This window comes from Scatophagus argus, chromosome 24 (assembly GCF_020382885.2).
Source record: "Scatophagus argus isolate fScaArg1 chromosome 24, fScaArg1.pri, whole genome shotgun sequence".
Classification (NCBI taxonomy): domain Eukaryota; kingdom Metazoa; phylum Chordata; class Actinopteri; family Scatophagidae; genus Scatophagus; species Scatophagus argus.
In genome coordinates this window covers 3,804,067-3,829,524 of record NC_058516.1, presented here as the reverse complement: position 1 = coordinate 3,829,524, position 25,458 = coordinate 3,804,067, and the positions used below count along the sequence as shown (strand labels likewise).

At 41.7% G+C, this 25,458-nt stretch overlaps 1 protein-coding gene across 8 annotated transcripts in view; it reads right to left on the bottom strand.

The window, feature by feature from the left end:
* Positions 1-25,458, bottom strand: part of LOC124055634 (nck-associated protein 5-like) — a 139,607-nt gene that overhangs the window by 13,753 nt on the left and 100,396 nt on the right. For 7 of the 8 annotated variants that reach the window (XM_046382599.1, XM_046382601.1, XM_046382602.1 and 4 more), the window contains 10 exons: positions 22,017-22,107; positions 18,312-18,494; positions 15,757-15,825; positions 13,892-13,930; positions 13,639-13,758; positions 8,592-8,696; positions 7,270-7,458; positions 3,238-6,833; positions 2,513-2,618; positions 1,488-1,575 (listed from right to left, as the gene is read on the bottom strand). In XM_046382599.1, the coding sequence (XP_046238555.1) occupies positions 1,488-1,575; positions 2,513-2,618; positions 3,238-6,833; positions 7,270-7,458; positions 8,592-8,696; positions 13,639-13,758; positions 13,892-13,930; positions 15,757-15,825; positions 18,312-18,494; positions 22,017-22,107 (4,586 nt within the window). Of the gene's footprint in view, positions 1-614; positions 1,149-1,487; positions 1,576-2,512; positions 2,619-3,237; positions 6,834-7,269; positions 7,459-8,591; positions 8,697-13,638; positions 13,759-13,891; positions 13,931-15,756; positions 15,826-18,311; positions 18,495-22,016; positions 22,108-25,458 lie in introns of those variants that run through there. The other variant, XM_046382607.1, reaches the window with a different exon arrangement.

Below are 25,458 nucleotides of genomic sequence, written 5' to 3'. Positions count from 1 at the left end.
CAACCTCATCTTATTTCTGCATCAACCAGCAGATGAAAATTCAATGACAACTGATGCTAATTGCAAAGACAATACAAAATAAATAAAATAAAAAACGCTGCAATAATATTTCTCTTTCCAAAACAGGGTGAGGTCTAGAAAGTCAGTTTTAGAAACATCAGCACCTGGTGAAGTAATTGCTGAATCATTGGTATTGATCAGCAATGCCATCAACCCCTTGCAGATATATTAGGGTCATTCTGTGCGATGGGCCAGTGAAAATGTTATTTATTGTCCCTTTACAAAAAGAAATATTGCCTCAAGGGAAGTTCTTCTAATATACAACTGACCGGAGAAGAGTGAACTTCAAAGTCCACATTCATAACTTGAGCAATGGATTTGCTCGAGCTGCTTGGATCATAAACTGGGTGGATGTAAAGTATTTATATGATTGATGTGTTTGTCTGGCATTAGGCCGGTGAAAGCTGCACTTTGGAGAAACATGACATTAAAGCAGCAATGAGCACCAGAAACCTTTATGAAATATTTAATTAATTTTGTCTGCAAGTGCTTAGCTGGCAGCATACAAAAAAAGACATGATGTTAATCAGAACACAGGAACAATTAAGTGGGGTTTTTTTTTTTGGTCATCATGAGCAGATTTACACACTCTGTGTAAAGTGACTTGAGACAAAACTTTTTCTTTAAATGCTTTAATTAGTTCTAATAAATCTTTCAACTACAAAAACAAGTACTGAGAGCCCGTTTGTGGACCCATGCCAGTCTGAGTTCATGCTGGACAAGGTGCCATATTACAGGAGATCATTACTACCTTCGAGATGAATCACTGACACATCTTCTCCTAGCTGAGTGACGGCTGTGTGACAAACACACTTCGCTCCACATTCAGTAAACAGCTCTTTCACCCTCTCTTTCTGCATGCTGAATTACATACTACAGTGTAAGTTTATCACACTGCAACATTAACAATCATCATCCCATCTCATAAATTGCTTGATGCATCCATTTGTCAACTTTCTTAGCTGCTCAGGCATTGTAAAATATCACCCGGATGTCTATCAATCACTTGACTAGACTGTCAACATGTTGTTTGCAGCTGCTGCTATTTTCCCCACAGTAATGGCAAGTCTGGCAGCGAGGAGAATTAGCTGGCGAAGGAATTGAGATGTCAATCACATCAGGAAATCACAGCTGTAAAATGTGCTAATGCTCTGTTGCACTGGCTGATTCGTGATGGTTAGTGACAGCTTTTACGCTTGCAAACATGAAACTCAATGGTTTAAAACGGAAAACATGAACTTTTGGCACGGTGAAGGTAGCAGTTGGTAAAAAGGAATATTTCACACAAGATGCATTTATTTCATTTTCCTGAGATTTATTTTTGTCAAGTATATGGTTTTAGACTCTTCAAACGTCTTGTGTTTTTTTGTGTTTAAATGCTTTTGGTGAAAAGCCCCTTTAGGACCAGCAGTAATACATAAGCTTACCTATCATGTGGTCTTGACAAGCTGTGTCACTGATGCGTCCATCCTCATTTTCAGCCCTAAGGTTGATCTTCTGAGTCATTAAAAGGGTCTAAAATATTAAAAAAACAATGCATGTCGGTATACAAACTTTATAAAGCAGCTAAAAACACCAAAATTCTAAGTTCTATTTAAAAAGAAGGAAGGCAACTGCCTTAAGTTAATTGGGTTATTTTAAAAAGAAGAAAAAAAAGTGGTTTGGGGTGGCTCAAGCAAGAGCTTTTAGGTCATAAAGTGTCCCTCTTTTGTTGTATTTCTGTGGGGAGAAGATAGAGAGAAAGCTTGAGGGATGGTATTAAATAGCCCCTTTGTCAAATTGAGTGCCTGCGATAAGGTGCTCCTCCATGTTATCAAAATTCCACATCATCTGGATTAAATTTCCTACATTATGCAGTGAGACTCTCTTTTTGTAACTCTCTTCCTCTATTCAGTTTGCTCTTTTTTCATTTTTCCAGTTCTCTCAAGCACTCAGCCTCTTCATCATTTTTTTTGGGGGGGGGTCTTTTGACTGACAGATGATAAAGAATAAATCCACAAGGTCATAATTTTAGCCTTTTTCTTACAAAGTGCGCAGATATGATTTACGGAATGGAACGGCAGTGAAAGACCTAATTTATGCTTACATTACATGCATGGCTGTCTCTGTGTGCGGTGGAGTTTAAAAACCTTCAGCCTTGTGGAAACAAAACAACAACATCATCCTGGGTAGATAATGAAAAAGTAGGCGATGAATTGTAGGCTGAGTCAGAACACAATGTGAATCAATAGCGAGCCTTTGGGGGGGATATGATCCTGAAGAGGCGGTGGACTCTGGGATGTGTTTGTGAACATGCACATGTACTGTGAGTGTGAAAACTGTGTGTGTGTGTGTGTGTATGTGTGCCAACAGCCTGTCCAAACATAGTCAGAGACAAACAAGCAGAGTGACACAGACAGTGCTGTAATAAAGTCTGCAGAGTTCTATTATGGTGGCATGTTTGCTCACTTACAGCAGAATCTGGACAGATCTTCATATCTCCCTTCATTTCGCCGTGTTTCTTGGGTGTGGGTATCCCAGGCGGCGATGCAGCCACACAGTTGCCCTTCACAGCAGTCCTGCGAGGAAATAAGATTTGATCTGCTTTTATGTCTGTGTGCCGAGCTCCTCCTTTATCAACTCGCCGGGCAGAAAGTGAGCCTGCTGATGAATTGCATCGACCTGCTCTTTTGCTTCACAAACGTGCACGCAAACATACGTGCACGTGCACAGAAACCCGCACAAACACAAAGAGAAGAAACTCTATGAAGCGCTCCCTCCCAGGTGATTGTTTGCAGTTACTCTGGATAAAAATCTGTCAGCTGTGATTTGAAGTGGCAAATCAGTGAAGCGCTGGGTATGAAATGTGGAGTTTTTGTGGCTTAAAAATACTTAACTTTGAGTGTGCTGACTATGTGTGGATGCTGGTCCAAGTGCTGCTTATGCTCACTGGAGTGGAGTCATAACTCAAACAGACAGCTGCTGTTTGTGCTGTTTATTTATCAGCTTCTCTGATCACACAGGTTTACCACAGTGATGGCTCATGTTTAATTTAATAGAACAATCAATTTGTTTTAGTTTCGATTCACTTGACAGAAAGACAAATCTGAGGAGGTTTGGTGACAGGATGTAATCAGCATTGCATCAGGTCAATTAAAGACAATTCATTCTTGATGATCAAGATGTTTTTTCACCTACCTGCCAAGAAGTTCTTTCACCAACTGGTCTTTGCCAATAAAGGCTGTCGTACACTGGATCTGACTGGCAATCTGACCCATCTGATTGTTGCAATGGTCCATAATGGAGCTCAGCTTGTTGTTCATCTCAGACAGATTCTGCACCTCTTGACTTTCTTTCTGCTGGTTATCATTTTTTTTCTTATCCTTTTTCTTGTCAGACTTGATCTGTTTGCCTCCAAGCACCGATCCAATCTTCAACTCTTTCTTTTCCTCTTTGCCTTTGGGGGAGTCTGCTTTCTTACCACTCAGAGCTGGAAGTTTGCTCTTACGGAGGCCAAACCAGTTTGCCAGGGAAGGGACAGTTTTCTGTTTGGCCTCATTGGCAGCGACCTTCTCTTGTTCTTGACATTTCTGTACATTTTCCTCAATTCCCATCATGACTTTCTCTTCAATGGTACAGACTGTTGGGCTGATTTTTTTCTCCTCTATATCTGGGGCTTTGTTTGGTGAGTCTGTCTGGGTTTTGACTTCTCTGCTAAAGTCTGGCTCATTAGATGTGGTTGCTATGCCTGTCTCCTGCACTGGGTTTCTTGAACTGTAGACAGAAGAGGATGGAGGCTGAAACTGTGGATGAGAGGCAACTTTAGCAGGCTTACGGATGTTGTTCAACCCACTCCTATCGCTGTTGGGTAAGCTGCGCACCTCTTTTTGAGAAGGTGAGGTGACTCCTTCCTCCTTCACCGTACCCTGTGACCCATCACCTCTGGATTTAGATGTTCTCTCTGGGAAGATGTTGTGACTATTTGACCCAGTCATGCCACCATAGTGGCTCAGCCTAGTCCTGGGAGAATGGACAGGGCTCTCAGCTAACCCAACACTGGGTACCTCCAAGGAACTCTGTCTTGACAAAGAGTTCCCCCTTTCACCAGAGTTGGTGATGATCTGAGTTCTGATTTTTCCCGGTCCATCTAAAACATTGATGTTGGGCTTCTCAATATAGTTAGTGCTGAAACTCTGGCTACGGGCTTTGGCCCCATTCATCCCCAAGGCCGGCTTTAGATGTGGTTTGGTGGTAACAGATATGGATCTCGAGAAAAGTTGACTACTCCTTTTTCCTTTCTCGCAAATGTCCCCCTCCTCTGGTAACACAGCAGAGTGTGGTTCCTCTTCCAATAACCTACACTGGACCTCACCATTCCCCTCTATCTTGGGTATTGAATTAATGCACACTGGCTGCAAGCTTTCACACTGGGCATTTGACGTCACAGTCTCCTTGGACACTGAATTGATATGATCTTTCTCTTGCTTGGCTGGTATAGAAGGACTATTTTTATGACTGGGGGGAGACTTTAGAAACGCTTTAAATCCCATTGGGATGCGGGTCTTTGAGGTCTTTTCTGCTGGGTTAGGGGAAATCATGACCGAGCTGGGTGGGCTGATGACAGCCTTACCATTTTGTGGTTCAGTTTTACCTTGAGAGGTGTCCTGAAGTGATATAGGTAAACTAATAGAGGCCTTCTGCGCTGTTTGATGCACATTTTCATGGGCTGATCCTCTTTTACCAGCAAATGAGTTCTGAAGTGAGGACCCTCTGAGGGCACTGTAGGGAGGAGGGACATTCTTTGAGCTTTTAGGTGCATTTTCAGTTTCTGGAGCACACCCTGAGTTTGCAGAAGGGAGGTAGTCTTTTGTGGCCATCCTCTTAGAAGTGCCTTTAGTAGGTGTCTGAGTTGTGGCAGAGGACTTTTGAAGGTGCTGACTGGTTTTTTCAACCAGTTTTTGAGGTGCAAGTGCTGTCCCATAGCCTGCATCCAAGTCTAAACAGTCTTTATCCTTAATGGGTAGTGTAGCTTGCATATTTGGTAAAAGTGAGGTGTGGTAACTTGGGGGAGGGCCCCTCACAGTGGTTGGTGTGGATGGTTGAGCCACCCATGTTTTATGTGCTTGAGGTGACCCTTCGTAATTTGGTCTGATCAGTAAGGAGGTGGTGCGGCCAGGGGGAGGAGGAGGAGATGGGGACCTGAGTTTATTCTTGCTAGTTTCACAGTGTTTGTCTCTGGTTGGTTGCTCACCGTTGTCAGCATACTCCAGGTGCTTCCTTAAGAGGTGTGGAGAACCGGAGGAGGAAGCTTTCTTCAATTCTGCCTTGCTGGAGAGCTTGGAGTTTACAGCCTTTGGGCTCTGTGAGCAGGTTCCTGGTGTCTTGATGAACCTGGATATTTTGACTGCAGGAGAGGAGGGGGATTTCTCCTGACCAGAGGTTCCTGAGTTTCCACTGTTACTTGGTTCAGTGGTGGAGCCCTTGGACAATCTTAGTGGGGATCCTGAAGATTTGTTCCGACCAGGTATCTTTGAACCACTTGACTTGGGACCAGCATAATCGTTCATGGGAGGGATGGAATGGCCTTTATTAGATCTGCTACTCGGTGGTTTGATTAGTTTCTTCTGTGGAGTCAACTGCATAGACAGCCTCTCTGCACTGCCTTCCCTGCTATTGCTTGTATTGCTAGTCCTAACTTGATATTCAGATAGCTTCTCTGGAGATTCAAGAGCTGTGTAGTTTCTTGCATTTGCTGACTTTTGCCTTGTTGGCCTCTCATGGGGCACTAGTTCTGTGTAATTGACAACTACCTTGCTACCTTGAATGTCATTTTGAGGCCCAGCACGTGCTGTGACCTTCTGAGCACAAAGTTCAATTGGTTCTCCTTCTGCATCAAATATTGCCAAAATGCTCTCCTCAGACTGCGTACACTTGGTACCTTTGGGTTCCTTAATTAGGCTAAAAGGCCTTGGCCTCCCATCTGCAGACTGGGTACGTCCCTGGTCTCTTCGCAGCCACTGTTGTGTGAGCAGCTTGGCTGCATCTCTTGACAGTCTCTTGGAGTCCCTCTCTGCTTGCTCTGGTGGCTGCCTAAAGGACATTCGGATGTCAGTGGACTCAGGGTTGAGATCCTCCGGATCATCCACATCAGAGTGGTGATTAGGACCCTCTGGGTCAGAAGGGTTAAAATGCAGCATGGATGGTTTAGTAAAAGCTGATGTTCGCCCTCCCTCAGGGAGAAAACTGTTAATGAAACTAAGGAGTTCTTCAGGACGCTCTTTTGAGTCATAGGCAGAAGGGGGTTTCTGAGCCGCAGGATCTGAGCTACTGTCACCTCCACCCCCGCTGTCCTGTATCCCCTCCCAGCTACACAAACTGTCTGACATGCTGTGGGAGAGCCTCTTACAGTAAAACCAGCTGTCCTTGGTGGGGATGTTATCTCCACGACTGGAATGTGCCAGTTCATCATCTGCATCATCAGAATCATAAGAGAACTTCTTGCCTCCAACAGCAGTAGTTGTACCCAAATGGGTAGGTTTGGACACCCCTTTACTGCTACTTTTAATACCCAGAGAGTAGATGCCCTCATTGGAGTTCATGCAGTCTTTGTCGCCTGACTTGGAGACCTTGGAAGAAGCAGAGGAACTTCTGTGTTTCCTTCTCTGAAGCTTTCTCAGTCCCTCCAGTATGTGGCTCTCCTTTCGCCTTGTGGGCTGCTGCTCCTCCAGTGCAGCACAGATATTACTAGGAGCTGACGAACCTAAACTCAATCTCTTCTCCCAGGTCAGAGATGACTACAGGGCAAAAGGAAAGAGCAGGTCAACCTCATACAAATTTTATTATGGTTAGTACACAAATGTGTATCATGTGTCATGTGACGTGTAATTTTCTATAATGAAGATTAAGAGTTTATCTGAATGCCAAGTTAATAACACTTTCCAAAAGTCACATTTCATGTACATCTGAAAAGCAAAACAAGAGCCTTCATTTGCCAAGCTGTTGCTCAACCATGATGTAATTATTCGTATTAGTATTATTATTTTCTCAAATACCTTCAGGGTCTTATTCTCCACTTGGGAGTCATTATCAGCACACTCTTACAGTAAGATGAAGGATTAATGAAGGTCTCAAAAGAAAGACAGCAAAAGTGTCTCTAACAGGGATCTTGATTATCTACTGCACTGCTTGGTGCTGTTTTGTGGAATTAGAGAGCAGAGTAGAAGGGTTTACCATTTTCCCACAGGATCGCCCATCATTCCAGGTATATGAGCCACTGGAGAATTCACTGCATGCACTTGACAGCGACAACTCACTGCTGCTACAGCTGCTGCGTGGGTATACAGGAGCTGGCACTGTCAGACTCAGCTGGCTCAGACACTTGGCCACAGGGAAGCCTGCCTTTCCATTTAGCTGAACCTCCTATGAGACGGAAAAGAGACATGGCATCATACTGCACTGGATAGCATTGTTTGTACTGTTATGTATGGGGTTTCTGAGCTGGGAAAAACTTGTTAAGGTCCTTTGTGGACATTAACAATCATGTGAGGAGGTTTAGATGTGCATCTTAATTTTTACATAATGCTGGCTACATCTAAGTCACAAGTGCTTTTTATGTATTTTTCTTCTCATGGCAAGGATTACCTTATTGTGTACAGCTTTTTCTTTATCTTTAAATTTTTAATTTTAACTTTGCATCAAGAGTCTCTGATGTGTCAGTTGTCGGGTACTGTTGCATATCTAATTGCTATCTTACTGTTAATTTTGTGAAGAAAGACATTTAACAATAAATTGACAGGCCAATCAAATATTCTGGGAAAGTTTCCTAAAATGCTAACATCCTGCACTTTTCAAACCTAATTTAAAAATATCAGTTAATTTTCATGTGCAACCATCACAACACGGCAGAAGTTTCACCAATTAGCATCTCACTGCAGAGAATTTGACATGCAAATGATGTCTTGTTTAAAAAGTTATCATATGCAAGAGAAGAGATAATATATATTTATTTCACAGTTTCTATTTCACTAATCTCATGAGTGTCACTTCTGTGTATCACTTAACACACGGCATCTGTGGTACTTTTGCACGTTCAGATAACAAGATGATTTAGAATTCGCATATTGGCTTTATTATTTTATTATTTCCCTCTTCTCCCACTCTCAAAGCACTCATTAGAGTATATCAGGTGACAATCTCAAAAGGGTAAAGGGGTAAAGGAGTAAAGAATGGGGCAAACTCATTTTCAGTCCTTAATGCATAATACATAAGACGACTAATGTACCGCAGTGTCCTATGGAGTCATTTTTACTGACAGAACCTCAATCGATGCTATTCTGGTAAAATGACAAGGATTTATTCCACTTAGTGCCAAGTGATACTACCATCTCTTCCTGCTAAGAGCAGAGGAGGGGTCACAGTTTCAGATAGTAAGGTCTGTATTTTAATATCTTGTAATGATTTCTTGAGGGGGTGCCATTATGCTACCTGTACAATTTATATGGCTAGAGAAAAGAAAAATTCATTGCCTTCCACTTGTTTCCATTAGAGCTTACACTGGAGGGAGAGTCTGTATTCCTGGAAAGCAAGAAAGCCTTGCTTCTCTCTGGCTCCAGAAGCAAATCTGCTGCAGATAAATCCATGATCCGAGAGTGGAGTTTCTGAAAGGCAAGAAGAAGGACACGCCAGAGTCAATTTTGACTTGGAGATTTACATTAAATTAAAATGAGCCTTGTTGAATGATCTGAGATTGATACAACGGCAGAATGATAGGGAGATTTTATTTTCTTTCTCAGTTCGCCAATGCTTACAACTTACACTGAAAAAAGCCATGCAAACAATTAAAAAAAAAAAACTAAAATGTGAATTTTCTTTTCAGCATTTTAAAAAGCTGGACAGTATATGTTTAGGCTGAGCAATATTTTGCCTTCCTTACAAGATTCCCTTCTTGGGTGCCAAGCAAAGCCCTGATTCAAACTCCTCACTCAAGCTCATTAATGTCATCAGACAGAAAAAGAGCTAATATGAATAGGAAATAATTGCATGAGGGAGTAAGGGATTCCTTTGATATTTCTTTTTTTTTTAATTCAAATGCTAGTCTGAAGTCTCTTCTGTTTTTTAACTCTTGTGCTTGAGAAGGAAGGATACAAAACCAAATATATTTCCACGTATTAATCTCAGAACTTAATTACACTGGGTTCCCTGTGCTCAAATTAACTTAAACTGGAAATATGCTCAAACAAATCACTTGATCTTTGGCTTCATTTCCTGCCAAGGGTAAAACTAATGCTCACTCAGGGAGTACATGTGTATACATTACACACGTGTACATTTCTCTGCTCTGATATATTTCAACCTTCATTTTTCTATTAAAATGAGATGCACTTTTCATACTGTGTACCTGCAGTAGAAAAGTATCTATCAATAAGTAAAGTAATTGCACGTTATAAAAGTGAAAGTCACCTTCAGCAAATGGAGGCTGAGCTCTAAAAAAACTGCTGTATGCTGTAAACATTTTAAAATAAGGATTCATCCTCATTTTTACTGAATTCCATAAAACTCTTCACTGACAGTTTGCTTTGACTCGTGTGTTGTTAAAGTCTCTGAAAATTTGGGAGGGAAATAATTGAAAGACAACAGCTCCTAATGATAGCAAAACCAAACTGCTTCTTTTGTCTCTGAAGAACAAACAACCTGCGTCACGTTGCCTGTGGCCAAAACACAACCATCCTACGATGTTTCTCTTCAACTCTCAGCCAAACATGCAAAGGAAAAGTTTCTTTTTGTATTAGTGCAAGCTTGTGAGTAAGCTTTCAAAGAGGCTGACTTTTCACCTTCAATGACTAGGTTGCAATGGTGTCATGGAAACAGATCAATGCCCACTTTCTGTGTTTTTTCAGCACAGAGAAATGGAAAAGTATTCTTTACTATTTTTAGAATTCATATAACCTCAAGTCCTGCATCCTTGCACAAGGGTTTGTTTTGATTTCGGCAGTTTAACAAGAGAGGATTTCTAATTTTTTTTCCAGATTGAAAATGTTTTGAATGAACACAATCTCTAGTCTCATAAATGACTGCACCTGAAATTCATTTGCACTATATTAAGCTGGATCGGTGCCACTTTAGTTTTATGTTTACTGGTTTGTAATCAAAGTGCCAGATGGCTTTTCATCCCAGTTTCAAAGTCACAAAATTGAAACTGGTGCTGCTCTGATGCTGCATCGCCAGGCTTGCTGTCCACACAGGATGGGAGTGGCTGAGGTGTCTCGGGAGGTTCTGATCTTATCGTAGGGTGCTGGATTTCATCTCCTCAGCATCCTCATCGAGGATTCAGTCAATAGTGTCACAGGGTCACGAGGGAAGATCGTTGGAGGAAACAGAAGATGACATGGCCGTGTGCACACTTCTTGAGCTTTTTGAGGTTCAAGGCCAACATCAAAGTCAAAATTGTTCATCATGAAATACAGAATAATGTTTGCAAGGCTGGAGGAAGCCAGTGGAAGTTTCACTAAAATGTCTTCCTGCTTTTGTTCTCTGCTGTTTTTGGCTTGACAGCGGTCATATCTCAAGATAATATCAGTCCAGAATAGCAGTAACACACGCACACACACACACACACACACACACACACACACACACAGTCACACAGTCACACTGGCACACATCACAACAGCATGTAGGCAAACACCCACCCACAGAAACGCATACAAACACCCACCAGTGTACATGATGCTCACCTGTGTGATCTGATCTAGATGCATGACTCATAATAAAGGCTTTTCCTAAATCTCCACCCACACACACTCTTCTAAACTAACAGGAAATGAGGCAAAAGCTCTGTTGTTACATGTCAAGACTGAGGCTTTGAAAATTCAATCTCAGACGCTCCACACGATTGAAATGAACTTACAGCTCCTGCTGCTCCTGCACATAAACTTCTAGCCAGTGGCCACAGCAACACAACATGTTTAATGCACAAACTGCAAAATTGTATGAACAGTAATGAGGTTGGTTCACGCGGTGTCCTCCCTGAGATTGTTCAGGAAACACTCAGCCTTCGCCCCAGTAATGCCATTCGCCTGACACATTTGATATGCAGCAGAAGTGGATGGGACATCGGTTAGTTTTCATCGACTTGCCAAGAGTTCACGGTTTGAGAAAACAAAAAAGTCACATTTTTCTAGCATTTAAGCATTTTAAGCATTTAAACCCATCCAGCTGAAGGCCTTGAAGGTACACAGCTGGTGAAGCCACCATTATAAGCACCGTCGTTCTTTATCAGAGCCACTTGAGATGCCCATTGGGAACTAGAGAACATTTAATTACTGATAAGCAAAAGGTCCAGAGCTCGATGGGAAATAGTACACTCATATGGGTGATTAAGTCTCCCACTGCTTGAGGATCCACGGGGGAAGAGAAATGAACGCTCGCCCTCATTATTTTCATAGTTTCACAAGAAATTCTGCCAGAATGGTTTAGTAAGTGGTGTGATGTGAAAGCTGTTAGAAGGTTTGGTTTCAGAAGTAAAATAATAATAATAAGAATAGTAATGATTGCATAACTATTGAATTTTGAATAAAAACATATATGAACCTCTGTATTCTTAATGCACTAACCACTTAAATCAATTAGTTTCTGTGATAGAAACCTGACAACCTTATGACACGTATAATTATTCTTTTTTTAACCAAGCAAATGTGTCGAACGTTGACCTGCTTTCTCTTTTCAGCCCTCAGTAGTGTCTGTAGTGCGGCAAAAACAAAGTCCTCCAAAGCAAGATATCACATAGAGAAACACATAGAGCAAAGTGGAGAAAATTCTGTGTTACAAACTATCATAAGTCCCCTTGTGACAAATACAAAGGTTTTCAACTGCTCTCTCATGCATGACTGAGGAGCTCATAATAGTTGCACAGAACATCCGGAACAGCATGATCACATTATGATTAATTTTGACACCGACTCACTCGTCGATGGTGAAAATTACATTATTAAGTAACGAGCAGGGAAACAGGCAAAGAATTTCCTAGTGAAAAAATTTCCTCATGTAAAAGCGTATTTTCACTGTTATAGCCTCAGTCAACACCAGATCAAGTCATATATATAATCTCAGATGTTTGTTTTCAGCTGAATCACATGAAAGGAAAAACACATTACACAGAGTCTGGGCTTTGATTCACATCTCCAGCTCGATTGCACCTCTCGGTCCCCACAGTGGTGTCATCAATATCCCTCTTCAAGCCTTTTTGTATTGCAGTTTCACTTGACAATGTTCCTGCCTGTCCAATAATGGTGCTGGAAGTAGCTGGAGCTGACGGAGGGCTTTCCAACACACCCAGAGTCATATTATTTCTTCTTTTTTTTTTATTTTTTTACTCCATTTATCTACCACTCGTGCCTCTTCTTATTTCACCCTTAGTTTTTCACATCCACCTCCTTGTCGTTCTCGGCACCCATGCTTCCCTGCTATCTCATCTTTCTCCATTTTCACCCTCCTTTGCTTCCCTTCTTATCTACCCTCACTTGCTTCCTCTCCTTTCAACCCCTTCTCCTCTCATCTGGATGGACTGACAGCTGTAATATGAGTATGATGGTCATTGTCTGAGGATTACAGATGGAGACAAGTTGTGCCTTCAGAACTGTTGCATATTTTATTATGATTTGGGGGTTTGTAGTGTATGGGGGGGACCATGGAGGATAATACATTTTGGGGTTGAACTTTTAAGGTTTTAGGAAGTTTCATCCCCTGTCTTTAGTGCACTTGTGAAACCTACACTTGAAACCCAAAAGAACTTCACATATACACCATCAGTTTGAGCCAATATGCTGGATAAACAAAACCACCCAATAGTAAAGGATACTTGCTTTAAGGTCTGTACTTCCTTTATGTTTGCCAAGAAAAAATAAACAGTTTCTGAGGAGAGATAGAAAGTTGGATATAAAAGGGGATTTTTGTATTCTAAATCAAAGTATCCACAGTCTACTCTGCAGGCCCTGTCTGCGGCTGACACCCCAGAGCAGTTTAATAACAACCCAAATGAAAAACAACTTCAAGTGCATGAGAAAAAGCGGTCGGTCTTGTTTACTGGAGGAGGCTGCATCTTCTAAAAACCGGCTGGGTGCAGGGATGCCTGAGAGTACGGTATGATATGGAAAAAGATAGCATAACATAAGATAGCATCTGTATGGTTGTCTTACAGGTCCAGTACTGCTGTTAAGCTCAGTGGTTCTTTCAAGTTAAGTGATCTTGCTTGCTGTAATTTTTCATTCAGTGGGCTGGTACTCTGTGACGATACTTATTATTTCTGCATGCAGAGCAGCTTTTCCTTTCCTGTTTGTGACTCTACAGCTTTTTTTTATAAATGTGTTGGGGAAATTGGAGGGAGCCGATAACAGCCAAAGACGCTGGCGTCTCTGTAAGAAAACGTGTAAGATAATAAGATGCAAAAAAGTGCAAAGCACAAACACTCTTGGCTGTCAGGACTTATCAAGAATGTATTTCTGACATGCAGTACTTGTAAAATTCCCCATTTGCCCTCCTCACCGGCTGAAGTCAGCTGCAGCTAAAAAGTGTGAACATCTGTGTTGGTATGTGGCAGCATACCTGGAGAAGCAGGTCCGATGCCGGCTTGATCCGCTGCTGGAACAAAACACTCAACGCCCGATTCTGCTGCTCGAGATCGAAAACTCGAGTTCGTAGCTTCAGACATTCCTCTCTGAGATCCTGTGGGCAAGAAGACAACACAAGAAGGGAATCAGGAAAATCTACATCTTGTTTTTGTAATGCTAATCAATTTTGACAGTTTATTTAAAAAAGGTAATTCTGCTGGAAGTGATCTGAGGTGAAACAAACAAACCTTCTGGGTGAGAAGCGCCTGCACAACTTGATTGGCAACCTGAAAGAAGAAGAGAAGAAAAACAAGGTATTTTTTGAGGATCATTTGGCCTCTTCGGCAGGTCTTCTTGATCTCAAATAAACCTTAAGGGCCTCTGTAGGCCACCTTTGCTGAAGCAGAACTTCCTCAACTATTTCACATGTAAGATGAGTTATTATGAGCTCAAGTGAACGCAATGGAACAATGTATTGCTGTTTTCCCCTTCGCTTCTGGTGTGTGTGCATGTAAGAGTCTCTTTTACACATGAACATATCTTCTTCAATGTTCAACTCTCACTTCCTAATGGTGGTATTGACTACTGCAGCCTGATGTAGAAACAGAGGCGTTTTGGTCTCTCAGCGGCTAACACTCACCTGCACATCAGACCACAACGCCGATGGAGAAGCGGCTCCGATTACTGCTCATTGATTGCTCATTAATACTGTGTGAAGCCACATTGGCTCTTTTGAGTGCTCTCGCTCTCGTTTATTGAATGAGAAGAGATGGGAGTAAATATAGTGAAATGAGCCCTGCTCCTGGAACCTCATTCTCCAGATCTGTCTGTGGTAAAATAGCTGAGTGATCAAACAAAAGCTGACTTAGAATTTGATCTGATTGCAGACCCTTTGACACAAGTAATTAAATGACAAATGAGCTTGTCCATGTAATAAAATTTTGAAAAGCAGCTGGTCTAACACAAAAAAAATCATCCCTTCTGTTGCAAATGCACACTTTTGGCTTTCCACTGTTGCTCTGTGCATTTGTGAGAGAGGCACAGCCTCTATCATCAAAACAGGATCATTACCAAGGCCTCCCTCCACAAAAGCAAGCCACATAGGAAAATAGTCGACAACTAAGCACAACAGAACCGAGTTGCGCCACCTTAATGGGAGCAGGGAAGCAGAAAGGAGACGCGCACTGAATTTACCCAAATACAGTCCATGGAGGATGCAAACTCTCTAACACAGCTGTATAGCTCAATCCCTAGCTTTTTTTTATTATTCTGTTATGGTCTCCTTCCTCACCCTTTCCTCCTCCCCTCTCTCCATCATTCCCTCTTATTCTCTTGCCCATCTTTCCTGCCCTTTGGCAGATCTGCTCAGTCTGCTGAGACTGTTGCTTCCAGGACAAATTGGGCAACATGTCCCTGCTGGACATACTTCCCCCCTGTAGTTGCACTCCCCTCCCTCCCCCTCCTGGACTGATTCAGCAAGCAGGAACAGCCAAGAGCTGGCCTGGTTTATTCTCCTCATGTGGCTCCCTAAACAGCACTTATCAAGCTCTCACAAATAACCAGAGGGCACCCAAGTGCCATTGTGATGGAAACCATTACTTCAGCAGCACCCGTTCACATCAGGTTAAGGTCACTTAACACCTCCACTGTTCATTACAAAATGAATGCTGTTTTCACCACTGACTATAAGTATGACGGTTGTGCATTTGCATACTTGGCTGTGTCTGCAACCTGCAAAAAATATCCTCTCCGGCATTGCTGCTATTAAACAAGCATCAGCAAAAGGCCTGCGCGTAACAATTTAAAAAGCAAAATATTTTTTTACATAAGTCAGACCCATGCCCGAAAAATACAATAATCTGTTTCCTTAATTATTTGTTAATATGCACAATGCGGTTCAAGTCAATTGCCAAGTTGTGGAAAACAAAATGTGCTTTGCAGAACCTCATTAAAACCTTAATCTTAAGCTTTACAATACTACTTCTTCTACTGGCTTGAGGTGGAAGCAAACTCAACAAACAAACTGGACTTTTCAAGGCAAGTAAGACATCTGGCAAGTTGTACGGCGCCCTTGCATGAGCCTCGGAGTGAGATAAACAAGGTCTGAACTCACCTCATCTAGACAGCGTTCATACTGTTCCCTCTGGCTCTCATTCTCCAAGGCCAAGGCAGAGTTCTGCTCCTGAAAGGAACACAAACACACAAACACACAAAGACAGTGAGGCATAAGTTTCGCAGTGACTTTGGTTTACATTTGATGGAACAGCAATGCAGACAGATGTAGCAATCAAGCTGCACTGCAGCACAGAGGAAGCTTGCCTCACAAAGGTCATATGTCAGCGATGAACCAGGAAGGCCGATAAAAAATTTACAAAGCACCACAGAGAAAAAGGTCAAGGGGATGGAAGTTATGATGCTGAACTTTGGGGCGGCAGCTAGCCATTCAGAGTTTGGACCTAATAAGAATATCTCCTTCACTTGCCAAGCGATGAGGCCGGGCCCTATTGATCTCTGGGAGTCTCCAATTTGTCAGAGGCAGGCAGCATATTAGGAGCTGTCACTCGGCCTTGCTTCTCTCACCCTCTGCCCTTTAGTAGAAACTACCAGTCCCTTGATGAAAACATGGGAAACATAATTACAACCCAAAACATTCCAATTATGCCATCCAGGAAGAAACGCCATCTAATTAAGGCCTTGAAACCTCGAATGGGGTGCAAATGTAACGAATGACAAACGTGTGAATGGTGAATGTGAACAGAATTTCTATTTTTAGACCTTATATATTAAGACTTGTTCATGGACCATATTTCTGTCATGATTGTAAGAAACCCTTTTTTATATGCACTAAAAAGGATCACCTTTTAATATGTGCTGAATGTTTTTTCCAAGTCAAGTATGGGTATTTAGTGTTATCTGACTCTCAAGGCTGCAACTTAAGTGGTATTTTGTTACCTCAACATCAATTTCACTGCTGCTTTATTGTTTAGTGATATACGAGCCTTTAAATGTTGAAATGAGAAGCCCAATGTCATGTGCACTTATGGTCCTGTTTACTGCAAGAACATTTCCTTATCATTGTTCCCTAAACACAGTCTTATGGTTATTTCAAATGGAAAACCTACACAGCTCTCATGGCTTACAAATACCATATAGAAAGACATGCATGTGATAAGTTTATGGGTTCATGTGGTTTGAGGAATTATTTCCACTTCCTTCTGCTGATATGTGAACAGTCAATCAGTTCAAATAATTTTATTTTAAAAACCAAAATAGAGGGACTGCAAAGTTGTCTGAGGTTTATCATGTGCTGGGCATGCATCATTTTATCAAATAAAAAGAAATCATTGATTAATGCAGCTGTAAAATCAGCCTTTTGAAGAACCATTTGCAGCAGCAGCCTAATCTTCAACCTATTTAATCATCACACAAAAAATAGTTCACTTCTTGCTACTAGTTTGCCCATTTCAGGGTAAACCAAGCCAAAGAGTTAGCATGGAGCATCTTAGTAAGTGATCCTCCGTGGAAACACAGGTAATTTTAGCATTTATGCCTCACTACTTAACAAGTAGGTGACCAACGGGCATTTCTCCCACAGTCTGGGTGTATTCATTTAAGCCCCAGTCATAGACCACAGTACGCGCCTGCCAACTTAATGAATCAGTTGAGCAAGAGGAATAAGAGCCTTAGTGTCAGCAGAGTTTATGCACAATGCAGGGCAGTGATGTATTGCCTCTGCTTTGTTCTTGCTGTTTTGGCCGGTGGTGCATCCATCATCAGTGCAGCAGAATGGAATGAAATGCCAGATATCTTCTGATAAGGTATTTAAAATGTAATATTTAGACAGTGTGCTTCATCAGACAGATCACCAGAATGGGTTGACCATACCTCCTGCCAGGTTCACAAAGTAACTTACATCTGAGGAGCAACAGGTAATTACCTGCCACTTGGCTGTAATTAGGGTCTATTTTCTATCAGGGAGCCTTTAGGGTAATGCAAATTCTTTTTACTTTTACATTTTCTTTTTTTATGTGTGGGCACTGAAAGACTCAGTTTCATAAGCATCATATGCATCATTTGCTATCACTGTCTTATGAAAAAGACTAGAGATGAGGCTACTGTATGTCTGTATGTCACACTCCTTCCACCAAATTAACATCAAGAAGTCACTTAGGAATGAGTAGGTAAGACTGGTGGCTTAATTTAATTAAGTCTGAGTGGCTTAATTGCTGAAGAGATCTGAGAGGATGTTTGTCCGGTGGCTTCAGTTAGGGGAAAAAAAAAAGAAAACAATTGGATGACTGTGGATGTGCTCGGCTGTTGCTTGGGGCTCATGGCGGAGTGCAGCTCAAATCCCCGAGCGCAGAGGAAAACAAACCAAAGCTGGAGTACAGCCTGAGGCCCCCGCAGCGACTCTCATAGGATGACTTTGCTCTCCAAACGAAGAAGACTGGAGAATTTGATGAACTGTCATGCTTTCAGACACAACTGAACCAGGACTCTGACAACTGGCAGACAGGCTGGCCACAAAGGATAGCCAGGGGTGGCTCAAAGTGCGGACGAAGAGGCAGGAATGAAGGAGAACAATGCAAAAAGAAGGTAGGCAAAGAGAAAGGAAACAAAGAGAAAGTCAAACAGCAAGAGAGATTAAAAGAAAAGCATTTCTGTTACCTCCAAGGCCTTGAGGCGCTCCACAAGGTTCTTGGTTTTGTCTTTGTCCTCTTCTTCTGCTTGGCTGGCATCAGGATCGGCGTTCTGCGGCAGCCCGCTGTCTGGCTCTGTTTGAGTCGCCGGCTGGGAGCTGTTCTCCTCGGGGCCATCGTGCTGCTTCTGCACTTCCTCAGAGAGTTTATCCTGATGCACAGACAATGAGATGAGGTTAGAGGGAGAGGTGAGTTGGGGGGGGCAAGAAAAGGAAGGAAAAATTTGGCAAGTAAAATCCTGAGCAGATGGGAAGAAAGCACTCAAATGTGAGGTATGACAAATGTTTTGGGGCAGTATTTGAAATGGGGAAGGAGCCATGAAAGGCAAGAATCAGAGGGAAGAAAGGGGAGAGGATCAGATGGGCAGACGGGACAACGGGGAGGCAGCTTTGACAACAGAGCTCCAAAACATCCCCTAATCCCTAATCATGTTTCACTTGTTTTCCAAAGAGTGGCAGCGACCTTGAGGGCTCTCATCTTGTCTGTATTACGGGGATCCTACTCCCTCCCTCTTTGCCCTTACTGTCTCTCCTTCTGCCTTTGATAATCTCTCTCAGTCTTTTTGCCAGCTATCTTTTCCTCTTGTGCCTTTATTTCTTCTTTGTTTTTGTTGCTTCCTGGCATCTGTGATAATTAACTACCAGTAATAATTAGCTTCTAATTAGACACTATTAGACACTACAAGTATGGCTTCCACCAAATCGCCAAAAGAGAACACAATGACATTTATGAGATTATTCATCTTTTCCGAGGAAGACTGAGAGGATGCTCTTACTCACTGAAATTCAAATCAACTTGTTGTGTAAAAATTATCTGAGCTGTATAAATTGTTGATTTATAATTTTAAATTAATTTCTCAAGCAAAAATGGCCCAGATTTACTTGATCAAGTGATGAGAGGATTTGTTGTTTTCTGTAACTGTAATTTGAATGTCTTTGGGCGGTGGACTGTGGACTGACATCACCTTGGGCATTCTTCCCTATTATTTCAACTAAACCGTTGAATATATCTGTGAACTGATAGCAGTTCAACTGAAGGGTGATTTTCTCCCCTCTTAGACTCTCAGACAGGTTCATTTGAATAGCTGTTAGAGGCCAGAGGAAGGACAGCGATACACGGAATTAGAATGATTTTTACAATTTTCTGGCATTTTATTATCTAAACTGGTGATTTCTCAACCGTTTCAACTGTTGACCTCTAAGAAAAAAAAGCAGAATCTGCTCGTCATAAGTTCAATATCAGATAAATTTTGAGATGTTCACTGACAGTGATGAATAAGAGATAAAACTAGAGAATTCAGAAAACAAAATACCTAAAGTTGAACAGCAGAAGAATAATTTAGATTTTGTCTTCGATTTTGAAATTTTGATGGCCATTATTCATATTCAACTATTAAAGTCTTCAAAAGATAAGGCAATCTGGAAAAAGCAAGTATTAGAGAAAAGTCTGACAGGAAGGCTGTAATTTCAGTTGCAGAACAATATTTTTATTATTTCCTATAGATATTTCCTATCTACCGACCCCCTGAAGACATCATGACCCTCAGGTCAGGACCATAGTTCTAATTAAAAGTAAATCTATAATACAGTCCTGAATGCAGTGATTTCTCATCCTCTTCTATGTTAGAAATAAAGAAAATATCACAAACCCATCATGCCTTCCAGCTGGACGGTATTATTCCTCTCTAGTAATACAGGTATTATTCTACCATATAGCTGGCTTAGACTGGCTTTCACTTGTGTTGTGAATGAAACAATGGTAGTTTTTCTTCACTGAGGTATTCAGTCGTTAGAGTGAGATATACCAGCATGCAAACACATTACATTTTTCATTCCTGACTGAGCCTTGACAGATAATGGTCAAACCTGAAGATACCAATGGTTAATGTGCTGAACAAAGTTGAGATTAGCAGCACTAATGAATGGCTGCAATTCATCTTTTATATCCAAATGCAGTGGAGAACAAGCTATTTCTGTCTCCTAATCGGAAATGGACATAATATTCTTCAGAGCAGTTTGTTTTTAGCTTGATCCAATCTCCTCTGAACACATATTAGGTTTTCAATCTTGCTTGATTGCACCAGACAGCCATGCTCAATGCCATACTTTAAAGTCACGGTTTTAAGTTTGCCTTTATTTGCCATGGCTAACCTGCGAAGTCTGCAGTTTGCTTTGAGAGGCTGCTCATCAGACAGCGTTAAAGGGCTCGGTAATAATATCCACAGAGAGAGTCTGGAGTGGGAGAGGGGAGGGAACCTTGTCCCTCGCGCTGCCCTTTCAAGTTATTGAGTTTGTCTGCTGAATACACAGAATACATCCTCAGCAGGAGCACATCGCTGCGTGGGAGTGGAGGGTGTTCAGTTACATGGCAACTGGGAATACCATCATCAGCCCTCCAAGTTTATTTTCTTTGACAATGTCCATCCAGCGCTGAACACACAGAAGCACGGAATGTCCAGTTCAGTAAATACTGAACATCAGCGCAGGAAGTAATCTCTTTAAATAGTGAAGTTTGTGGCTTTGTCGTTGAGATAATAAAATAGAAAATAGTTACAATCAAGGTTTTAGTCATAGGTAAAAAGCTGCTGAGAAGTTTTACTTATGTTCTCTGTGGTGCTGCATTAGTTGGGATTTAGTTGGTACCAACAGCTGAAAATATTTACTGTATGCAACCACTTCAGATTCCACTTTTCACCACCTTTGTCATACTGTTTCTCCTCAAAGTAATCCGTTTGTGATTGGGAACACAGGAAAGGATTACTCCATGTGCTCTGATAATATTATTTGCATATCTACACATTGTATTCATTATTTATTATAAAGCTGTTTGCACCTCAGGATAGCACAACAGTCTATTATCACGACTGCTAATCCTGTGTTCCACAGTCCTCTCGTACTCACTGGAAAGTAAGCAATAAAACAACTGACATTTAATTTAGAACGCTAGATTTTCAGTCTGCTCAGTTTTATTTGCACTCATCAGTCAAAGATTTTTTTCTGCATCTATTTCTGTCTTTTATTCACAGAGATGAACGCATGCAGTCATTTAGAAAGACTTTTTTATTGCATACTCTGAATTGGTTGATGCCCTTTTCTTCTTTTTCGTCTCTGGAGGCATTTTGCTGTTGTTTGAGCAGCTGGACGTTTAAAACAATAATACTGTTGCTGATTTTTGGACACTGAAGTTATCATGTGCTTCCAAAAAGACTTAAAAGAAAGTGTGTGGTAGCACAGCAGCATAGATGCAGAATAAATATCCTTCACAAAGTCTACAAATGAATGCATTACACAAGCAAGTTATTTAAGGCCCTCAGATATGGAAGTGAATAACATCACAGCGATGATAAACAGACTGAGCCAACAGCAATTCAGTGCTGCAGCACCATGTAAACATCTCAAGCTCCAAATAGTGCAGTGTGACCCGGGAGACGACCCCGTGCTTCAGATTTATGTGGTTTTACTTATTCTGTCTGCCTCTCTGCTCAATCCCAGCAGCTATTTCCATTATGTAACATGGAGAGCAATGAACGCTTTCACCTTGGTTCAGTCCAGCTCTGTTCTTACACTGTGGAGCTTTTTATTGGAAAAGAGTCTAATGGGAGACGTAATTCACTTGACAGTTAGCTGCTGAATGATCACAGGTTGAGTTAGACCATCATGGGCTGGTAGTTTACCTTGTAGACCTTCATGAAGTCCACCGTGTCCACAGCAGTCTGCTCCAGGACACCCTGGTTCTGCAGCAGTGACCGCACCGTCTCTTCCATCCTGCACACAGAACACATATGATCATAGTTAAGTTAAACACGATGAGGTAAGTCAAGGAGAACATAATGTGATAATGTGATAACATAATTTGCACCCAAACCAAACCAATCTCAGTTCTTCTTATGTATAAGATATGGACATTATTTCTTACAAGACATTACTATTTAGCCAGCAGCAGCTTTAGGCAGCCAGGGTTCTTCAGGCACATTGCTTCAAGGGGTAGTAACCCTCATGCAAAGATCCAGCTGTGGCTTGGTTTTAATTTCAACTGCAGGACAGCCAGTACGAATATACACCAGGATCTCATAGTCAGGTAATCAGGGTTAAAATGTCTGAAATGAAGTGATGTCAGAGCCATCAGTTGCTTCAAAGTGATGCATCGACTCAAAGGCACCACTGTAAACATCCAAAATGGGATCTATTCTCCAGTTGTTTTGCAGCTTTATGAGATGATTGTTGTGTGAAACGGATCACCGCATTTTTCATTTGTGATTTTTTTGGACACTTTCCATCAGCCGAAAGACACACAAATGGGTCGAAATTGAAAACAAAATGAGAATGAATCACTGCCAGAGACACAAGATGAATGAGTTGTATTTTATTATTTTATTCCAATCCCAAACTCTGCCCAATTCACGATGCAGGGAACACTTAGTCCAAATGACTACAAAATGTGCAAACTGTGGATGCTTTTGTGTACGATTCCTCAAGTGTGTCCGATGAAGACTTGAATTAAGTGCAATCACACTGAGTGAGTGACCTTGACCTTCACGGCCTCGTCTGCTCAAAACAATCTGCGTTTCAGTTTTGTGCTGCTAACACTGCAGGCTGCATGCAGAACAGGTGCCGAAGAGTCCACACAAAAATGCCTCTGCCCATTTCCTTATGAATAAGAGCCACGTCATTTTTATCCCTCTAGCTTTGGGGGGAACTTTCACCAACAACAAAATTGACTTCAACAGCTCTAGATAAGCTGCAAAAGATGATCTTGAACCCAGCTGGGATAAAATAAAAGGAAATGACAAGATAAAATAAAGGTGAGAGTGAGGAGCACCGGTGAAAGGCACTGTTCAGGAGGAGCATTTGACAAAAAAAGGACTTTGACATTGCCAGGTGGGGATAATCTGAATTTCATGACACAGTCCTCTTTTTCTTGGTTTTCTTGGTTTCATTTGCAATGAAGTTAAAAGGGACAATAGAAAGCCTTACAGGACAAATCATGGTTGAAAATGCAAATTTTTAGAGCGGGATTCATCCAGTCTGTTGCATATCATTCGCATTAGCAAGGGCTAACTCCCCCTTTTCTGTCAGTCCCTAAGCCGTGACTTATGTGTTTGTCAGGGTGACTGAAGGCCTTATGTTACTCTTCAGACCAATTCCAAAGTGTCTGAGTCACAGAAAATACACAGAATAACCAATCTCTACAAATCCCTTATACATTTACAAACAAAGTTAAGCGAAATGATAAAGTATTTTTAAAAATACTGCAGGAAACTGCAGGACAGTACTGTATATGTGGACTATGACAGCAAAAGTCATTATCACAACTTCCTTGATAAAACACCTACTGCACACAAGTTTATTTAAATATAATATAGTATGAGTATAGCATTAGTACACTACAAGTTCTGTTGGAATGTCCTACTTCAAGAAAACACATTTTTTTCATTGCCTGAATTTAAAGGGTTTGAATTTCATACTAACTGTGGAGGACATATGTTTTCTACATGCCCTGGTAGCTCTTCACTGACAGGCCCTGTGTGTTGTAAGCCAGGGTGATAAGCACAGGCAGGCAGGCGGGACAGGCGAGGACGGCACTGGCCACACCATCTGTCCAGGATGAGCCATAAAGCCGGCTGTAATCAGGCCGCTAGCTGCTGACTGAACAGTCGACAAGGCAGGCAGGCGGGCAGGCAGGCAGGCAGGCAGGCAGGCAGGCTGGTGGCAGATTGCTCCAGTTCCTGCTTTAAATGCTGCCCTTAATCAGCACAACCTATAGAGGAAAGAGGACGTGACAGACAAAGCTTTGGAGTCCGCAGATGCTGACACGGGGTCAAGGACTAGCCGACAGGCCTGATCAGCATGGCAAGTGGGGATGGTTCTTTGAATCAGGGGATTAGGGCAGGTGACCACCTACAGATATAGCAGTAGTGTGTGTATTATCATGACATTCGGGTCAGAGAGCTGAGCATCTATTTTTCTGATAAATCTCAGACCTCAGAGGGCTGTTTCATAACACAAACCTGTTCAAAAATACTCTTCTGTCTGTTTCTGTTTTGGACTGAACAATGAAAACCTATTTTAACCCATTTCCTACATTCCTAATCCTTAAACAAGTGCATCTATTTACTTGATAACAACTAACAAGCAGTCAATATGTTGCTGATATCTATGCTAGCAAGCAACTGGTTAATGTTTAATATGTTCTAATGTGAAGATTTGTATGAATTATAATCACTTCCATTATGGATAAGTTGTTTTTTTTGTGTAATTAGAAATATCACTCGGTATGCCAACAGATAGAGTCAATATTTTGGTAATCCAACATGAATTAAAATGTGCCAAATGAGCCAGGGAAGCAATCAACGTGAATGCAAGCAATCAATGTGAATCAACGTGATGTGGCCATAGATAAACAGTCATATCTGCACAACTTTCTTAAAAACTTCCCAACTGTGCTCACTGTGACTGACAAGACCTCAACAACCTTTGCATTACACAGAGGCAGGATGGTAAGAAACCTTGTCCTGGCTTCAACCTCCCTCATATGGAAGCAGGAGGAGGGAGAGAATGGGTGGCAGGGAAGAATCTGGACATGGTGCTTCAGCTGCGGCTGTTTCAAGGGGTCTGTGGCACACCTGAAAGAAACCCTTTGTGTTTCTTAACAGACCCAAGCAGCTCTGAAGCTGTCTCACTTTCCATACTGCTTCCATTTCAAAGTTTCCCGTCACAGAAGGCGCAGATGTGTGGCATCTCACCGGACTGACTTTGGTGCTTTTGATGGCAGGGACAGGGAAAGACTTTGAAGTTGAGAGATGGGGCTGAGGGACTGAAGATACTTAATGTGGAGAGAAAGACTGGAAGTAAGATTTATTTTATTCTGCACAAAAAAATGAAAATAAATAAATAAAAACATCTCTGTACCCTCTGCTATTTCCACTCCTGCAGTAACCACCAGGAAATCTTCAAGCTGTTCTAAAAAGTATTAAGTACAGACTGAGGAATGCTAAACCAACAGCAAACGACTTCATCCACTCTGGGTCTGTAGTGAAGCATGCTCTTGCGTCTTGAATACAGGATTCTGCATAAACTACCAGTTATCGTCTCATCTTGCTTGCCAAATCATGCAGA